General features: G+C 47.4%; 1 protein-coding gene across 3 annotated transcripts in view; it reads right to left on the reverse strand.

The window, feature by feature from the left end:
• Window positions 1-18,949, reverse strand: part of zip (myosin heavy chain 10) — a 107,730-nt gene extending 88,781 nt beyond the window's left edge. For all 3 annotated transcript variants that reach the window (XM_037431614.2, XM_037431612.2, XM_075868690.1), the window contains exon 1: window positions 18,436-18,949. In XM_037431614.2, coding sequence (XP_037287511.1) covers window positions 18,436-18,792 — 357 coding nt within the window. In that variant the 5' untranslated portion in view covers window positions 18,793-18,949. The remainder of the gene's footprint in view (window positions 1-18,435) is intronic.
• Window positions 18,950-21,225: the final 2,276 nt, after the last annotated feature.

Below are 21,225 nucleotides of genomic sequence, written 5' to 3' on the forward strand. Positions count from 1 at the left end.
CTCTCCCCCACCGCGACCACCCATCTATTATTGCTCGTAGTAGTAGTAGTAGTACGCACGTAATAGTAAAAAAAAAAAAATATGGACGTTCGATACCCCACTTCCTCTCCGACTGCGCATCGATTCGTCGGCGCGCCGCAAACGCACAGACGGGAATCCTTGGTGCGTGACGTCACATCCGGATCTATGCCCCCCCTCCCCCGTCCCTATACATACTTCCCTGCTGTAACACGTACACAACTCGCGGGCTCATTGCAGTTGAATGAGTCACGCGAGTCGCACTTGAACCGAAGAGGCAACCGGGCCGTTAGAAACCTAGCACGTACGAACCACGTCTGACTGTACGGGCCCGACCGATAAGAACGGTGAGACCGCGGTCGTGAAGGGGGGGGGGGGGGGGGGGGGGGCAGGCCGCTCCCGTTTCTGCTTGACCAGCGCAGCATTCCAGGATAGCCGACCACCACTTGCAAGACTTCTAAGCAGCAACAGATTCGGAATCGTTTCGGTGTAACGAACGCACTCGAAAGGCGAATTCGAGACTCGTTTGAATCTGTGTATACTTCGATTCCGAAATACACAGACGTACACCTCCACCTGCAACTCGTCAGGTCATGACGATCGTTGTAGCGCGAGAACAGAATGAGGACGCAGAGACACGAAGGACACAAGCGCTCGTGTCCTTCTTGTCTCTGTGTCGTCATTCTGTTCTCGCGCTATAACTATCATCATGTCATACCAACTAGCCCAAGCTGCCACACTCGTCAGGTCAACTCGTCACCACTAACTACCCGGAGCCACTGCACCGTGGAACGACCTTCTATAGATCACATTGTATCTGTTGATAACCGGGAAAAAATTATGTGATAACCTGGTTTCATTGGGTTTTAGTATTGTGTAACCTTCTTGCACTTTGCTGTCGGTGATATTTGTTCTGTGTTTTTTTTTTCGTAAGTACTGATGCTCTCTTACTTAATGCCCTTCAATGAGCTTGTAAGGAATATTAGACAAATAAATAAACAAACAAGTAAACGTTACTAGGCCGTGAGAACTATTTACCTACCACGTGCCCGATTCCTATAGGAAACTCTTATCGGCATCAATAAAACGGCACTGGAAAGATATGAATAATCAAATTCAATCTAGCCTAGCCTAATTAAAACTCATGGATAGCCCATTGACACTTGACAGGGCACAAAAAGGCGGTTCTTCAATAAGAAAACACAGGGTGCTATCTCCTGCAGAAGAAGAAGAACATAAACTTTATAGCCGAATCAAGAAGATTCGAGCCCGGCGATGCTTTTAGTGGGCCTGAGCACCCACAAAAATTCAAGGTTTCAGAGGGCGAAGTGCAGCATCCAATCACGGATTTTCTTTTTTTTTTTGCGTGTACGAATGTTTCCATAACGCTACGAGTAGTTTCACTGAAAGGATTAGGAATTTCCGGTGTTGATTACCCCAAGCATCTAACGCGCACACCGTATCACCCTGCAATAGTTAAAGGTTGCAGGTTGCTCCCCGTTTACATTATAATTATCACGAATAAAACCCCCTACACTTTGTTCTGTCATCTGTTCTCATTTAGCGCAATCGTTAAGAAACCAGAGGAGTGTGGAAGAAGAAAAGAAGAAATACAGGACTTTCGAGGGCCTCTAAAATGCGTACTTATCAATTTAATTTTTTTTTCTTTCAATCGTTTCAATGCTCCGTCGTAGAGCGCTTCTCTTGCGTCCCTTTCGTCGGTATAAGTTTTCACCGTCACGTTTTTTTTTTGGTTTTATTGGTTTTCACTTGTAATCTAAGTAATTTGACACTAACAACAATCACGTTTCTACCTGTACGCACCTCTTACTCTTACCGTATTTGGTCGGGCCACGTACAGGTAGAAGGCGTGTTTTCGCGGGGGTTACACGATTCGGAGCCGAATAGCCTCACGTGAAAACGACACCATTTTTTTTCCTCTCGAAAAAAGCATACAACTCGTACGTGAGGAGGACGCTGGGTATACATATAGGTCAGAGATTAAGAAAAGAAAAAAGGTGTCGTGACGCGGATGCAATCGAATATTTTCGGGCGAGTTCCTCGTTGTACGAGCACACTTAGCGTGCAGCGAAGACCAAAGGCAGCCCCCCCCCCCCCCCCCCCCCGTTCTCCCGCGTCTCTTTTACCGTATTTGGTCCCCATCGAGACCCCACGAGGAGAGATAAAAGATAAAAAACACGCAGCTCTCCAGCCGTATCGATAACGTATAGAGTGCTGTGCGCGTAAGTTGAACTGACGGTGCGGTCACCCTGCAATATTTGCAATTTTTTTTTTTTGTCTTTGAAAGGCGCCGAAGCCGCTTTCTTGAGACGCATCATCGCGTTCTGACGCACGAGCCGAGGAGAGAGAGAGAGAGAGACGAGAAGCGAGAAAAAAGGAAGGCAGGGAGGTTAACCAGATGCTAGTATCCGGTATGCTACCCTACACTGGGGTTGGGGAATAGTGGGTTGAAAGAGAAAGGGAGAGTTAAAAAAGCAAACGAGCCGAGGAGATGTTGAGAGACCACAAGAGAGCGCATTCGGGTACTCGCATTGCAGTGTATACGGTGAACAAAAAAAAACAAAAAAAAACAGTACGCAATACATGCTACGCGTCACATTTTAGTCACGTGGGGACGTCCCGGACCGAGAGACGGGGGAAATTTTTCCGAACGGCAAATTTGGGCGGCGGCCCATGTAGGGCGTTAACACGTTGCGTACGACTGATGCCAGCTGATGCCTTTTTTTACGCGTCATAGGCGGGGAGAGCACTATGTGGCCTGCATTAGCTGCACTACGATATATTTAGGGGTCGGAAACCGCAATTTCTAGCGGAAATAAATTGTGCAGTAGGCTCAAGTGGTCCCTATTCGAAAGCTCCCTAATGTTTTAATGATCATGAAAAGGTGCAGTACAAGCGTAGGCGTAAGCAAAGAAGCCCCCCCCCCCCCCTCCTAATCACGAAGAGAGCGTGGCGCAAAGCAATTTCCATACTTTGGCATATGAGAGACGGGGCGCTGCAACTCGAGGGAAGGGGGGGGGGACAAAGATAATGCGTTATTAACACTATCTTAAGAGCGCATCCACATAGATAAGACAATCTACTTTCTTCTTTTGCAGACCGAGGGGAAAGCATGTATCAGGGAAAGCATGCTGATACATGCTTTCCCCACGTGAACCAACACGCAGGCCTCTGTGCAATCTCCATAGTAAACAAATCGTAACGGGAAAGATTTTTCTGCTTTTGAGGATCCCTTCGGTTTTAGATGCGGAGCATCTAATACTCGAGGCTTGTAGTGCGGCGCCGTCCGCAAGCTTCCTCCTCCTTCTTTCACCATCTGTGCATCCCTTCCTCCTCTACACACCGCGCGCGCTTCACTCCTCCACCATCTGTGCACCCTTCCTCCTCTACACACCGCGTGCGCTTCTCCTCTTCACGAACATTCGCTAGCTGTATAATGTAGCGCGCATGCGCCGTCACGCTTCGAGAACATCGGCAGCTGACGCGCGCGCATGCGCCGTCGCGCTTCGAAAACATCGGCAGCTGACGCGCGCGCATGCGCCGTTGCGCTTCTCCCCCTTCTCGAACATTCGACAGCTGACAGTGCATGCGCCGTCGCGCTGTATATATACTCAAGGTCGGCGCTCGCTCGCTCAGTTGCCGCTCGTCGGTTGGTTTGTACGGCGCGTCGACGTCCAAGGTCGCGGTGAAATGAATTCCAACGAATCCACAAACACAATGATCGACGTCCCTTCGACCAGCGCCGTCCTTTCGCATACGTGTGTACGTGTTCACTCATTTAACACCCCTCCTACAACCACGTTAACCAATTTAGCCAGCGACCCAAGTAAGTCGATATTTAACACCCCATTTCACAACCACGTTAACCAATTTAGCCATCGACCCAAGTAAGTCGCACTTTAACACCCCGTTAACCAATTATATGCTCCGCATCCTCCTCAGTGTTCCCCCGAGGGAAGCTGCGGGCAATTTTTTTTTATTATGAGCAGGAACGCAACCACACTCTGCCCTTTTGTGCGTTCCCGTTTCCTTCCGCGCCCAAAGCTCGCGTGAATCCCCCCCCCCCCGCCATCCCCCTTGCCAGGCCCCACACGCGCGCATCCACTCGAACACACACTGCACTATAGCTAACACACAAAACACACGCGTAAAGAATCGTAGACAATCATCGAAGAATGAACTCAGATTAGGCGTATAGCGCAGGCCCAAAATACACGAGTATACATTCCCGAGGTATATTATTTCTGTATTCTGACGCACTGCCCGGCAGATGAGCCGCATATCTCTAGTTAGCCTACCTAAGAAGCTCTCTTGTCATAACGAGCCACTAGAACACCTCCCGATGCGAATAACTGTCGAGGGCAACGGAATCGGCTCAAGCAAAACTGCGTACACACACACACACACACACACACACACACACACACACACACACACACACACACACACACACACACACAGCTCTGTCCTAAAATGCAAGCACACTGACTTGCATTACACACATTACTTTTTGTCATGTTCAAGATACTCTCGTATTAGAACTCGACTTCTAAACACTCCTCTTGCAAAATTAGGCCTTATCGGAGAAAAATGTTTTAAGCTTCGGTGCCTCAGGCTTGGGATACCGCCACAGGGATGCCTTTGATGTCTGTGTGCGATTTCATTACAACTACTCAACGAGTACCATTTTAATCCGTTATTTAAAATTATTCGTCATTTCATTGTATTAACATCTAAGTTTTTAAAATTGTTCCCATCAAGTTAATGCGGCAGTCTGGAATACAGGCTCAAAAGCATATTACTTATAGTTAAATCGAATATTTTACTTACTATTGTCATTTTACTTCTTTAGTTTTGGTTTTTAAATTTCGTGGATTACCTAAGATTAACATTAACCGCCTCTACGTTGCACTCTTGGCCAATCCCTAGAAATGGGTACGTGCCACGTATCCAGGAAAGCAAAGCAAAAGCACTTTCCTTTACATTTCGGCCTCTCGTGTAGTAGCCGTAGATGCTTCACCGCGATACGCCCCAGTTACGCATTCATTGTTTCGTCTCTAAAACAATGACCAAAAAAAAAGAGAAAGAAAGCAAGGCCACGTTTACACGACGATAAGATATAGCAGGGTCAAACGCAGATCGCTCTATCTCTCTCCCTTATGAATAAAGTTTACTACCTACCTACCTACCCTTATTCCTTTCCTCTGGCGCGCGTGCTCGCTTCACATTAGAGAGTTTTAGTACTGCGTACGCTGCGTACGTGGCGGCGTTGCGTACGTAAGAACGCCGCGTTTTGCGTCGTGCGCATGCGCAGACCGCAACGCGCACGTATCGCATTACGCGTTACGTGCGCAGCCGCTACGCACGCACGCATGAGATGCGTGCGTGCGTACGTACGAGGTGATCGCGCCGCTCTCGAACAAGTTCGCGACAGCGCGAGACTTCGTTTTGCAAAATGGCGGCATCAAAGGCAAGCAGCGACCGGCTCTGTGGCTTAAAACATGGCCATAATCAGGCTATAACACTTGTATTGGCTCACATTGGCTGTTGACAACACGTGCTTCTATTTTGATCTACCAGATGGCGCAACACGCTTCTCGCTTGTTACGTACGCGGGTACTACGGCGTACTAAAAGCCGATTAGTGGCAAACGACGCCACGTAACGCAAGGCGCTTGGGTGGTGCGTTCGTAGCACCATTCCGCAGTACTAAAACTCTCTATTGTCTCATTCCGTCCAGGACGCGCAAGTTAAATCGGACGCAGGAAACTCACGGAGTACGCAGAGAAAACAGATACGGTCAGCAACAGGGCGGCCGGTACAGTCACATTTTTTTTTTAATCTACGAAACAACGCAACGTCGACATAGCACGCCGCTGCCCATAGGTGAACAATGCAGTGATATATCGTCAACCTTCTTGAGGCCTTTCGATGATGCCGACACCTGCCAACTTGCATTGGCGTAAATCACGAGGGTGGGAGAGTCAAGAAGGTGGACCTCCTTGTGTCGAGGCTGGGAGGGGGGGGGGGCACACCCCATCTAAGCGTACCACCTTGAGATTTAGCTTTGGAAGATCGCATGTTTGAATCACTTGACAGTTAGGTATAAAACAGTCAACTTTTTTTTTCAAAGGCTCATCTTTTTTTTTTTTTTACTGTGTACCCACGTTGAATACCAATCAGCTGTGTGAGACTATGGAAGTCACCGAAGCCACTCGATCGGTTCAATGAAGACTGAACGGGACAATGCAATGTTGGAGCTCGGACCCCGTGCTCGTTCTGCGAATTTTAATTCAAAGCATGATGTAATCCTTAGTAAAAATAAAAATACAACACGTATTTAAAAACAAAACCAAAATGGCGGCCGCCATGGTTTGTTTCTGGTCCCCCCCCCCCCCGCCCCCGATTTTTCCGGATTTACTTTACTTCTTTGCTTCTGAGTTTTTTTCATTATGTATCAATGGTAAGTACAATTCATAATTGATGATTGATATGTGGGGTTTAACGTCCCAAAACCACGATATGATTATGAGAGACGCCGTAGTGGAGGGCTCCGGAAATTTCGACCACCTGGGGTTCTTTAACGTGCACCTAAATCTAAGCACACAGACCTACAACATTTCCGCCTCCATCGGAAATGCAGCCGCCGCAGCCGGGATTCGAACCCGCGACCTGCGGGTCAGCAGCCGAGTACCTTAGCCACTAGACCACCGCGGCGGGGCAAGCACAATTCATAGGTTTTTATAGTGTACATTACGAGTTGTGTGACCACCCTACAATTTGTTTTAGTGTTGAACTGCTGTTCGAATTTGTCGTTTCGTTTCTGCCTGAAAAAATTGGGACCATGGTCCTCGTCAAGCTTTGTTGGCTTTTCGTGCATGGAGCTAAACCTTGTAGAAGTGTTGAAATAAGTTTTATTCGATTTGATAACCTGACGCTCGAATGATAACGCTATCACCGAGGCAGCGACTGTTGGATTATGGGGGTTTCACGTCCCGTCCAAGGGACTCGGGTAGAGACGCCGGAGCGGAGGCGGCAACGGATAAATTTCCCCCCACCGTGGGCCGACATAACTCGGCGCATGGACGCCTAGCGTATATTATACCCTATTTCTGTAGCGCGCTCCTCTAAAACATTCTCTACTCGCAGACCGTTTTCCGTCAATCTCTATAAACAGCGGAATCTCCCAAAACTGGCGCGCACAGTCTGTAGAACGCGGCACTGGGCCAACGTGCATCGCCCGCAAAAACTTAAAAATGAAAAAAATTCCGCCATATCCACGAAGTGAGTGATGATGAGTGGGCGAAGCTCCGGAGGTAAACCTGGTAAACAATGAATCCTCTGTACATTTTGCCCACTCGATTTTATTACATCGCTCCCCCTAGCGTACGTCGCCGCACTAAATCGAACGATTGCCTTCAACCAATGACACGCGCCATATGTGACATCATTCCTATTTTATAAGATCTCGCGTCTTTCATCAACTACAAGTACCGCTTTCTAGTGTATAACATCTTGCATCTTTTCATCATCAGCTACAAGTACCACCATCTAGTAAACACTACGAGAACTAAACGAGAGGTGGCTACATACAGGGGACGGTACCGCCATCTAGTGAACACTGCAATAACTAAACTAGAGGTGGCTACATACAGGGGACGGTACCGCCATCTAGTGAACACTGCAAGAACTAAACTAGAGGTGGCTGCATACAGGGGACGCACAGCCCACGCCCTAAGGAGCTTCGCCCCTAAAAAAAAATGCGAGGAAAGCCAGTCGGCTGGCTACCTAGCCGCCCACAAGGAAGTTACCGTGTCCCAAGCCAGTTCTCAAACACTCTCACAGAACACGCGCTTATCTTTTTGATATCTTTTTTTTGTTTCTTTTTTTTCGTACGTTCCTTTCAACAACGACGCCCCCTCGAATCCACCGCAACGTTGTCCACGGCCAGACTATTAGCGAATTGCGTGGGTGGACCTTCTCGAATTGGAGTGTAGAAGAAATAGAAAAAAAAAGAAAAGCAATAGAGAAATAGCTTTTCGAAAATCAAGGTCGCCGGCGTGCGGTGCGGACAGACCGCGAACCACGCAGTAGCTCGACATCCCAATTAGCAAAAAAAAAAAGGAAACGGACAGACTCGAGATCGTGGGCGAAGTTACGTCAGACAGAGACGGAAGTGATGACGCAACGAAGTTTGTGATTCAGCATCGGCCCTCACTGTCCGCCCGCTGCAGCAGAACGAAAGCGATGTCCCAGCGATGTCCCAGCGATGTCCAGTTCAGCCTATATATAGAACTTCGGCTGAAATACGTGGCGCAAGGTTGACAAAGAGAAAAAAAAAAGACGAGAAAAAAAGAAAAAAAACGTCTCGTCTTTTTTTTTCTCTCTTTGTCAAACCTTGCGCCACGGATTTCAGCCTAATATGTACCAACTATCTTAACACACAACGTACTGATAAGCTTCATATAGACCTTCCTCGAGCCTATTCCACGTTATGTTCAGCTAAGTTCTAACTTTCGTGGCCTCCATCTTATACTCGTTTGCCGTTGGAATTGGGTAAATACGGCACATAAAATTGAAATGCACTATAGAAGCAACTATAGCCCAACCGCAACGATGCTACGAAAAAAAAAAAACGGCATCAAACGGTAGGTTATTTTTGTTTTCCTGCAAATAGATGTAAGTACAAAAATTAAAAAAAAACTGCGAACGCACGCGCCGATTACACCCCCCCCCCTCGAATAACGAAAGCGTATTTTTTTTCTTCATTCGGCCGTTCCTTCGTAATGTGCCATGCACGATCTTAATCAACGGAGCCGTGAAATGCGCGCTAATCGTGCGCCACGCATACGAAGGTTCCCACGATACGCAGATACGTGGGAGAAAAAAAAAAGGACCACCAACACACCGCAATTTCGAGTACCTGACGCTCAGCCCAGCATTAACACAACTAAAAAAAATGAAAACGTACTAAAAATCGAAATGCGCATTTCTTCTGTCTCCTCAAGCCCTTCTTTTTCTTTTTTATTTCGATATATCTTATTTATTTACATTTCACCTACATCGTCGTGAGGCATTACGTAGGGGAGGTACACATAATAATTTCACTACATAGTTTTCAATCGAAACAATAGATTCAACAAATAAAACAGCACTCAAAATATTTTAAGAGGAGAAAAAAAAACACTCAAATATTGGTGAGCGAAAACAACGTCATAGTCATTCATTTGTAAACACCCATACGCTTCGAGACAGCAAACCATTCTTAGTGGCAGTGATATTGTAGGAGTTGTTACAAGGAAGAAAAAAAAAGGATTCATTATCAGTTTCATTGACGAGATCATCCGGTAGACGGTTCCATTCCTGTATTGTTTTTACGAAAAAAGAACTACCGAAACGCGAATAACGGCCCTTTGTCCTACAACCTTTCTTACGGGTCGGCGTAAGTAAAAAAATAGAATCGGATGTGAAATTTCCAAATAGTAAAACATCCAGTGGTGTAGTTATGGGTCATGCAAACTATTAAAATTACGTAATCGACGGGAAATGTATAGTGGAACGTCAATGCGTATGTAAAAAAAGAATAAGATGACATTTAGGTTCGTTACTATAGAACGAAATCAACACTTTCAAATAAACGCTGGTAGATTAATAGCTAGTGTCGCTGGTCGCTGACGCTGCAATAGCTGCAAGCCAAATATAACGACTGAATGATTAGATTAATCGACGAAACCAGTAAATGCGTTGAGAATGTCCGTTATCCACCGTTACAGCAGCGTAATAAAATGTTACGCGTGCTTTACTATCACGACTACCACACTCCGTTAAATAATTGGCATGCGATGCATGACGGTTCCAGTGAAGAGATTCCATCGCGATGCGCTTTTTTTTAAACAACAATGACCAAAGAGATTCATCTATCCGTCTAATCTCGGCAACATACGCTGTAGCTGAACCCGAAACAGCATAATAAACAGAATCTTTGTGGTTTTTTTCTTTCTTTTTCTTCGCAAATCTGCCATCTGGACATAAAACAATTTCCTACGCTCAAAGTGTGAACACTTGATAAAATTCGAAGTGTTTTTTTTTTTCGCTTAACATTGTTCGTCTATACTCTGTGGGCGGAAGCGGCAAACTCGAATGACACCGACGCATCCGACTTCCTGACATTACTGCATTCCACAAATTAGAAAGAAAAAAAAATGTCAGTTATCTTCCCATCTGCATGCCAAAGACGAGCGGGTAGCAGGCGATGGCCCGGGCCGGGGTTGATTGATATGTGGGGTTTAACGTCCTAAAACCACTATACGATTATGAGAGACGCCGTAGTGGAGGGCTCCGGAAATTTCGACCACCTGGGGTTCTTTGACGTGCACCCAAATCTGAGCACACGGGCCTACAACATTTCCGCTTCCATCGAAAATGCAGCCGCCGCTGTCGGGATGCCCGGGCCGGGGTTGCCGGTTCACGCTGGATTCGCCTTAAAATTCAATTCAAATTCAGGGAACGAATTGTACACTCTAGGGCTCATTTTCTCTGTCAAACACGTCATTAATGAGATCTAACAGACAATCATGCGAATGAAATTATAGGGGAAGTAATTAGACCGAATTCTAACGTCAATGTGAAGCAAGAAAAGTGATACGATATATGCGGGGTTTAACGTCCCAAAACCACCACATGATTATGAGAGACGCACCCAAATCTGAGCACACGGGCCTACAACATTTCCGCCTCCATCGAAAATGCAGCCGCCGCAGTCGGGATTCGAACCCGCGACCTGCGGGTCAGCAGCGGGGTACCTTGGTCACTAGACCACCGCGGCGAGGCGTGAACAAGGAAGTTATCAGAGCACCATATAGCTCGTTTTATGTTCTACCATCTGAGCTACCACGGCGGCTATCCATCCCATCGTGGCCTTTATGGGGTATGTATATGCATTAAACGTGGGAGCGTCGGTCAGCGCTGCCAGTATAGCCATGACGGCTACTAGCGGGGATAAGAGTAGGCAGGCTACTAACGCCTGCCAACTCCATCGGGAGAAGGGTAGGGGTACAAGAAAGAAAGATAGGAGAGTAAAGTAAATAAAAATGATTGCTTAGACAAGCATAAGTAAGCACGAAAGAAAAAAAAATACATTAAACGGGTGGCCAGGTCCGTTTGGTGTATACATGCATACACCAAATGGACCTGGCCACCCGTTACAGAGAGCTCAATACAGAGAGCTCAATGGTCCTGGGTCGCACGTGCCAAAATTATTAGAAGCCCTAGCCGTTAATTGCTGTCCAACATTTACTATCATTCATCAAACACCGCAATAACACTCACTCGACATCGTTTAGCTGGCAGCACTAGCCGTCATTAACCAATAGTTAGCGAGTGTTTGTCAAAGCTAAGATTAATAATAATAATAATAATAATAATAATAATAATAATGGCACCTGCGTGATCATCGTCTTCTCCAGCACGACATCTATATCATCCCTGTACAGACGGAATGACTTGTTCAAGAGCGCCCAGTCGGCTGCTTTTTTTCTTTTTTTTAGAAATGTAGAACAAAGACCGACACCGTAATGATACCCAACGTAGTCACACTGCGTGCTAGGTCCTCGTTCTACCATTCATGTTTAAAGGAAGCCCTGTAGATAACGTGGGATAACAGCAACGCGTTGCACCGTGGTAGCAAACCGCGATTCTGCCCGTAGCACTGCATGCGTGCAGCGACACAGCTTATAGATATTTATTATTAATTAAAACAAAAAACGTGCGAAGTCCTGGACAAGCCGGGTAATTAGGGGGTGCAGGAATAAACACTTGCGGTGCGGCCAAAGACACGCGCGCGATATATAAAACGCAAGAAAAAGTACGCCACTAAAGACCTCCCAAGCACAAACAAAACAAAACAAACGAAAATAAAGATACAGAATACCGGGGAACGGCCATACGAAAATGAAGTGACCTAGCGGCACAACAAAACTAAACAAGGTAAAACGAAGAAAACGGCGGTAACGAAATCAGCCCTCCCACCACCCCCGGCGGGGTGGGGGGGGGGGGGGTATCGTAGATGGAAGAATTCGTCGAATGCCACAGCGGCTATCGCAATCCCACTTAACCACAAGCGGAGGCGGCCGATCGCAGCCGCATGTGCTCCAGTTTATGCAACGCCCTCTCATCCAACGCCCGAAGCGACGCGCACACCTTCCTACCGACACCTATTAGCGCGGCCACCGCCGATAAGCATTCGTAATCCCCCCCCCCCCCCCCCGTATCGATGTCGTCCTCGTATCGGTCCTTTCTTTCGCAATAACTTGGCTATCGCTCATAACTATAATACGTCGTTAAATAAGAGCGACGCCTCCGCTGCGACGGACAGTCCACTGTACTGATAGTAAGGAAAGGTAAAAGAAAACGAGCGAAAAATTTTAGAGAACTCAATCACCGGCAGTGACATTTACTGTTAAAAGATGACGCAGAGAAGAAATGGGGGGGGGGGGGGAGAAATACTATGCCGTAGCCCTATGCGATTCTTAGAGAGAAAAAGTGATTGATATGCGAGGTTTAACGTCGCAAAACCACCATCTGATTATGAGACACGCCGTAGCGGAGGGCTCCGGAAGTTTCGACCACCTGGGGTTCTTTACTGTGCACTCAAATCTGAGCACACGGGCCTACAACATTTCCGCCTCCATCGGAGGAAATGCAGCCGCCGCAGCCGGGATTTGATGCCGCGACCTGCGGATCAGCAAGCAGCCGAGTACCTTAGCCACTAGAGAGAAAAGTGAGCCCCGCAACTGTCTGCATCAGAGTGGGACACCTCGCCAGTAGCTCACGAGAGATGGGGGTAAAGGAGATATTAAAATGATAGGATTAAAGATAAACAGATAGAGAAAGGAAGGAGAGAGCGAAGCGCAGGGTGCAGCGAACGACGGAAAACGACGGAAGTAAAGAGGAGATAGGAAAGATGGACACGGTCGCGGGAGTCCGAGGACGGGGCACCACTCGGCGAGAGCTCTTGTCGGCGTCAGGAGATGGCGTGGGGCGAGCCCGGTCGGCCAGAGCTGCGCTGTCGTCGGAGATCGCGGGGGGGCACAACCGGTCGGCACGAAATCCAGAGAGCCGTGGCCAGCGTTGAGGTGGGACCGAACAAAGCTTAAAGTTTGCGATTGTGACGCGCTTTTTTTCTTACTTTCTTCCCATTGCATTTTGTACAATGTTCTCCCCTAACCGTGTCCTTCTTAGGTGCAAGGAATCCGACCTTCATCCATTTGCATATCAGCGCAACACTTCAGTCACTACTGGCAACTAGGGCGGTCAATAAATGTAAGCTAAAAGAACTTGTTGTTGGGCTAGTTGGTAGAGCATTTCGAAAAAGTTAATTCGAGCGCGAAAACTTGACACGATCACTCACACACCCATGCATCAAACACACACAGCGCCCACATCCAACTGATTTATTCATAGCTCGAAGGCTTAGATATATACAGGACACATTGTGTGCGCACACACACCATAGAAGGCCAACAGCATACATTATCAAAACGTACAGTTAATCAATGCCATAGCCTCAGAGCGATAAACTGAAGTTCGCTTGGTAACAACGAAATTGAAGGGGCGCATACACAGTGATAGTTATTTTTTTTTCAACGAAAAAAGGCCTCTAACACTTCACGTGCAGTTTTACTTGCGCTTCTGCCCAGAATCTTCGTCCCAGGGCGCTGTGTGTGTTTGACGCATGGGTGTGTGCGTGTGTGAGCGATCGTGTCAAGTTTTCGCGCTCGAATTAACTTTTCGAAATAAATGTAAGCTCCGCCCACAGCGCGCTCAACGTCCCACCCAGGCGGAATTTACGTAAATGTCTTTACTGCATCGTAGCCTGTTGTTTACGCGACGTCTGGCAGATGTCACGGCATTTAAGGCACGTCACTTTGCTCGCACAGACTCGTCTTCGTTTCGCTATAGTTTACAGTCGAACAATTTTTACTCGGCAAGTTTCATCGAAAATTCGGACAACCCTGCACTAAACTTGAACATTCATCGAAACATTTGCCGATGGATTGCGGACTATTTAACTTCAAGAAAACGGAAGGTTGTTTCTAGGTGGATCATGTTCAGTTTCGGTGACATCAGGGGCACCTCAGGGCTCCGTACTCGTCCCACTCCGTACTCTTCCCGTTCCGTACTCTTGCTTGCATTTATTAATGACATTTCGGACACAATCAAGTGTCGTATTAGAATGTTTGCTGATGACTGTGTGTTGCATACTGAACCGACCGACCAAACGGATTCCGCCCAGTTTCAGGATGACCTTAATCACGTGGAGGTTGATTGATTGATTTGTGGGGTTTAACGTCCCAAAAACCACCATATGATTATGAGAGGCGCCGTAGTGGAGGACTCCGGAAATTTTGACCACCTGGGGTTCTTTAACGTGCACCCAAATCTGAGCACACGGGCCTACGACATTTCCGCCTCCATCGGAAATGCAGCCGCCGCAGCCGGGATTCGAACCCGCAATCTGCGGGTCAGCAGCCGAGTACCTTCGCCACTAGACCACCGCGGCGGGGCAAAATCACGTGGAGGTATGGTGTAAAAATAATAATAATATGGTACTAAATACTAACAGATGCGTTCACGTAAGTTTCACCGAAAGGGTCAATTGGTTTACAAATCAGTACATCCCTGCACTGCGAAACGTAAAGTTTTAACGAGTAAAGGGGGCTAACGTTTAATTTATAACGTGCGTATAGTATTTGCGTTACCAGGCATAATGTGCTTGTGGTTAGAACGGAAAACGCCAATCATTGGCTGCTCTGTTGCACGGATGAATGACAGGCATGCTGCAGTACTGTGTGGGGGGGGGGGGGGGGCAGAGCGAGTAATTTATTCTCAGGCAACAACGCAGAGCTCGAAATAACGAGTCACCTCGACGGTATACCAGATCGCTGCATCAGAAACGGCTAATCGCCGACAAGCTGGCGATAGAGAGCCGCACAAATTATTGCAAAAAAAAGAGAAAAAAAAAAGCTAAGTACGCGTGTAACCGGTGCATATTTGAATACGCAGTTTTTTTTTTCTTCTTTCTCTTTGCCTCCGACGCCGGTATCGGAATCTGCGCGAACTACAACAAGCCTCCTTTCAAAAGAAGCGCTGTCGCAACGGGTTTCCTAAAATCTGACACACATACATGTTTGGACTTCCACACCGTTCAGCAACAAGACATTTTAAACACACACACACGTACACAAAACTGAACTTAGTAAAATACGCCACTGATACATATCGAACTCTTCCTTCCGAACAACCTAAACGCTTTATTATTCACGGCCATAATCACTAGGTTTTCTCCTTAATCCTGTTTTGGACGAATCGGCTCTTTTTTTTCCCCAATAATAACTTTGGGATATTCCCCCTATTCATTGATCCTAAATTCGCTGGAGCCCGTAATAACTCAAGTGCTAACCACCATTGTAACCGTCATTTTATTTTTGGTTATTCTGGTATATAGGGGGACACACACAGTCGCACCGAGTAAGTACGTGGCGCAAAGTTGATTGACTCAAAAAAAAAACACACACACACACACACACGTCACACTTTTATATCCTTTCGCGCGCATCGTCTCTGTCTCTCTCGTTCTTGTCACAGCGCCAACAACTATAACGCAGTTTTGGCGAGCAGCTTTGCAAAGCCCCACATGTGGCAGAAGACAGATCCGTTCAACTTTCCATGCCAGCGAGGGAGAGAGAGAGAGGGACGCCGGTGAATGAATCATCCAGCAGTTTTTCTTTTTAAATCTTTGACTTCTTTTGGCGCGAAGCCGTTCAACGAATGTCACGGTGGCGGTTTTATAGAGAGAGCCACGAATCAACGAACGCTATACCACCGTCCACTCTGTGAACTAACAATTATCCGCAATTATAGTAACTTAGCACAAAAACAGCAGTTTTTTTTTTATCTACATGAAACGAGCTCGCTTCATCGTTTCACGTCTAAGCGAGAAAGATGGCTAGTTCGACCAGAACCAGTCAGAAAAAAAAAAAAAAACAGCTCCGAGCCAATCGTTCTGGAAGCTTAGCTATTGACCATAATCCACGTTGAACCAATAAAATCGAAGCAAAACAAAGGCAAAAATGGGATGTTAGGCCGGCTAGAATATAAGAATATAGGCCCCGCCCGAAGTCATCACCTTCCCACGCAAAAAAAAAAAAAAAGAGAATAACAATTATACTTCACACAGGTGTTTCAACCAACCACGTAGGAGCATTCTCATGACGTCGCACAGTGCAGCAAGATTAAAGGGACACACAAATGATACAACAAATAGGTATAGATTGATAAATTTTACTTTTGAGAACTCGAACGCTGTCAATCTGAGCGTCATTGGTTTGTTATTAGATTAAAAAAAATGGAGGTGAAAGTTTTCAAGTTAAAATAGCGCGCTCAAATTCTTCGCACGTGACGTCACTGGTTTCAAACCGCACGTTTAGTATATTGGTTATAGTGCCTAAAAAAAAAATTCCCAGAACTTTTTGCGTTATGTGGCTCCCTGGGAGAACACTTCATTTTACTGATCAGAAGCTACCGTAGACCTGGTAGATGCTGTCAAAGTTATGGCGTCACAAAGTTGGTGCCACCACCCACTTTTCTTTAGCGTGTTGAGCGATTTCCTAATATGAGTAAAAAACAAAAAAAGAAGAAAAAAACCGTTCTACTTCACGTCCCTTCAATATAGTCGAATTTTCAAACCCAGGCGCGGAGTAGGTGTCACTGGTTTAGGATAGAGGAAAAACGAAACAAACAAAAAAAAAGCGTTCGCTTCGAAAAATGTCATCAGCGACTCTGACACCGGTACCCCAACCAAAATAACACTTTAGTCAGAAAACGCAAGCTTATCGTTTTCTAATGTGCTTAGTGTTAACGTTACCAATAATAAACAAACTTCGAACTAAAAAAAAAAAGCAGCCGGAACTACTGTTGTGGGCGGGGCTCACATTTATTGTTCCGTTGTAAACGGCCCCCGTGAATACGGCCCGTGTTTGTGAAATCCTACGACGTTCTACGTAAATTTTCTGTAACGATGACCCGCGGTTACAACCATAACCCTTCGGGTGTTTTTTTTTTTTTTACGTCTCAAAAGCACGCAATTACGAGGGTCACCGCAATGAAGGACTCCACAAATTTTGACAAACTGGTGTTATTCGGCGTGCACCTACGTCAAGGCACGCTGGTCTCCAGAATTCTCGCCTCCGTTGAAATCGTCACTGAAACGTTCGAAATCGTGATATGTTGCGATCATTTATTTATTTATTTTTTTCAAACAGGTGCACACACACCTCAAAAACTGATCAAACGGCGCTGTGGTTCTAGCGATACGACTACGAAGCGCATTGACCATTTCACATGTTTCACAGATCGTTAATCTCATTCGAGTGCACTTTGTCTTGAATATCGCTTCAAGAAAAACGTACATCACGTCGGCTTTGAAAGAAAACTTTTCTTTCTTTTAGAACGCGTTTCAGAGAAGAACACAGCGTCGTGAAGTGCGACCACAACGTAAACGCTTTTCGAAAGGAGATCCCGAGAAGAAAAAATAAAATTTCGACCACTTTTTTCTCTTTAAACTCGTACCACGCGCTTCTCGCGATGTCGAACAAGCAACAACAACATACCAAAAAAAAAATCGCCGCTTCCCACTGAAAAGAATGCACCTAAAATTTAACAGCACACGCGAAGGTACAAGAAGGCCGAGAAATAAAAAATAAAACGAAAATAAAAGATTATCGCTAAGCAGGACGGATGTGGCATGCAACTAGTGTCACCTCCGGCCAGCGGCAAAACGTCGACAGAGAAAAAAAAAAGAAGTTACCGACAAACGAAACGTGCTGGAAAGTAAATGAAGCGCCGGTACAAAACACCGCCTACCTTACTGCACCCAACTTTTCGAACGGCACAAAAACACGCCGATTTGCGATCTCGCGAGGGTGAAAGCGACTCCGACTCGCCGACAAATACACGATCACGTTACGGCTCGCAGTAGTAAACGTCCAAACCACCGCTTTCGACGGGATGCTTTAGTAATCGACGTCGTTTTAGCGATCGGCGGCACCGCCAACGATCTAGGCCTAACGGCGGGAGCACGGCTAGTAGTAGTTGCAGGCAAGGATCGGCAGGCGGATAGGTGTGGCGCTCCGCTCAACCCCAACAAAAGAGGCGCTCGCTTTTTTTTTTTTTTTTTCGTCGGTTTGGTCGTTGGGTACGTTTCGGCCGTACTGTCGAGGAGATCTAGCGAGAGTTTCTTTTCCCGCACCGTACAAGCTCACGTCGACGGTGTTTTACTCGCGCTAGCCGACGCTTGTCTCACGCGGTGGGCCGTATGAACGAGACGTCAAACACTCACGTATATGAGGCCCGAATAGTAGCGGTCCTTGATGTTGTGCAGCACGGAGGCCTCGTTCAAGCACGTCAGCTCGGCCATGTCTTCAACCTTGTTGAACTTGGGCGGGTTCATCTTTTGAACGTCGTCCTTGCTGACAAGAAAGCGCTTGCCCGTCTCCAGGACTTCGACTTCGAGCTCGTCCCCGCGCTCGCCCTTGACGCTGGCGGCGACGAAGCCCTGGGACTCGTGCGGCACCCAGATCAGCTTCTTGGCCGTCCATTCTGCCTGCTTGGTCGGGTCGTAAACGTCGCTCTTGTCGACGACCAAGTACTTCAACTCTGGACTGTTGAACGCGTCCAGTTCGGCGGGGTCCGCCATGTTGGCAGCGCTGGAGACCGGCTAAATAACGAAAGAAAAAACACAAGCTGCCGTCTTTTTCCCCCCCGCACTCTGACGGCGGCCGCGTTTTGTCGAGTACGTTTCACCACAACCGCCAAGTCGACGACATGTAAATCCAGTACGGACACCTCGCAGGACCAACCAGCGCGCACACTTCGGAAAGAAAACTGGAGTCCGGGAAGGTTTTTCTTCTTCAAAACCAACGTGACATGCCCGGCACCGCTAAAGTAGCACGGCTGTCACACAACCGCCGCTCACACTAGCCCAGTCTTCGGGCCCGCTCACAAACGCACGCACGCACGCCACACAGGCAGCGGCCGAACAAACCCACCTTCGCAAGGGTCACGTGACAAACGCCCCACGTGACGTTAACACGTGTGGCTCTACCGACCAATTGCGAGATGTCGTTGAAACTAACAGCACGGCGCGTAGCGGCGCCAATCGTCACTACGGAGAAAAAAAAACGAAACACGGCTGCTGCAGACAGGCATGGCCGTTTTGTGGTGGGGGCGCTGACTCACTGCTTTGCAAGGTATTCGAGCGGTGAGACGCAACACCGCTGCATGCACGCATGCAAGCGAAAAAGAGCGAGCGACCGTCACCTAATACGCATGCAGCAATGAACGCGTGAAGCCTGCAACAAGCTTCGTCTTTGTTTTCTGCTTGACACATGAAAAGCGCGCGAAAGAGTTGAAGGCACCACCTAGTGGGGGGCTCTCTCCCGAGTGCGTAAGCGATGAAAACGAGCAGTTTCTCGCTTGTGTAATAACCCGTTCTTTTCGAGGGCGTGTACCTCTTAACCGTTGTTTTGGTTTGACAACGAGAGAGCAGCTCTGTGCGGCGAGACGCCCGAGTGACAAATCACCGAAAGGAAAGGCGGCTACCGATGGCTCAGGCTTGCTCGTCGTCTGCCTCGGGGCGTCGTCTGCTGCTAACGGCTGTTTTTTGTCGTCTGCTCGCTAGCACGCTGGGCTAGCAGACGACGTTCGACTGTCACTGCTTCAAACGCTTGTTGCGCATAATTACGGCGCGTCTCCCCCGTCGTTGCTTTCTTCGTCTTCTTCTTCCGTACCCGCCCCTCTACCTGGTCTTAATCACACGATTATAAATCCTCCCCGTGAGTCGCCTGCCCCCTCCGGAATTCTTCGAAGGCGAACGGCGCTGTTTTCGGGCGATAAAAAAACCGGAACGGTGACGTCAGAGGGCTGACGCGCGAGCTGGCTGTACGTTTGTGTGTGTGGTGTCACGCTCTCTCTTGTCTGCCGCGTTCTTTTTCTAGCTGCTTCATTTTGTGCCGTCGCGTTTTGGACAAAGTCTCTAGCTGTTACAGGTGTCACGTGGCACGCTGGAATGCTTCGACTGGCTGGGCGCGTGCTTTTTGCTGCTCTGCGGTGAAACGTCTCTCCGCAGTTTCCGCCGTACGAACCCAGGTCTCGGCGAAATCGCGCATTCCACGGGCGGCTTGCGTGTTCGCGTCAGACTGAGCAGCTCGTACGACCTGGAGACTCGTTCGGCGTGCGTGGTGTGGCTGGCCTGCGCTGACCGCCAAGGGTTAGTGAAAAAAAAAAAAGTCAAACAACACACAGAGAGAATTAAAGAGACGGCATTCTCCCTTCTACCATGCCGTCCGCGCCGTAGCTCATGCAAATGCGGGACAGTCATCAGCGATGACTATTCTCGGAGGCTAGAAGAATTCGTCGTCTGCTACGGAAAAAAGAATTTCGTCTGCTCGATGGGAGCTTGCGGACTACGTCATTACCTCGGTGTATCCACGGTGACGATAGCAGTGAAAGGGTGTGATTTGCACTGTCAATGGCTGCAATTAGTCAGTAGGTTAGAATGTGCCGATGAAAGCAATCAGTTAACTTTTTTATTTGATTGATTTGTGGGGGTTTAACGTCCCAAAACCAGCAATTAACTTTTTCATTAAACTCTCATCAACAAGAGGATAATTAGCGCGATGTTCTCACAAGTTATACAAAAGATGAGTCTTTGGAGCGGTCGAAATTGTCACTTCCTTCACGAGAAGTTCACTTTTCAGCCGTACGTGTACTACATGACTGCAACCAGATGCAAGAATTCGCCGTCTGCTCGATCGAAGTTTAGGATTACGTCACTACCGAGGTGGTCAGTACCTCGGTGTAAACATGCTGACTATAGCATGATAAATTAACTACATAACGCTATATGCGTGGTTCGCACTGTCAGTGGCTGCGGTTCGTCTGTAACAATATACCCACCAAAATGATAAATCACAGTTTTTTTAACCATGCTTCACGAATAAAATATCAGTGTGATGTTATCACTTACAGTAATATCCCGTAGCTGATCGTTTAATTTCAACAAATCGTATCTTTCTATGCTTCTTTTACCTCGCATGTCCTACGTTTGATAGCCCCAAGTCAATATCAG

The sequence above is a fragment of the Rhipicephalus microplus genome, chromosome 7 (assembly GCF_043290135.1).
Source record: "Rhipicephalus microplus isolate Deutch F79 chromosome 7, USDA_Rmic, whole genome shotgun sequence".
Classification (NCBI taxonomy): domain Eukaryota; kingdom Metazoa; phylum Arthropoda; class Arachnida; order Ixodida; family Ixodidae; genus Rhipicephalus; species Rhipicephalus microplus.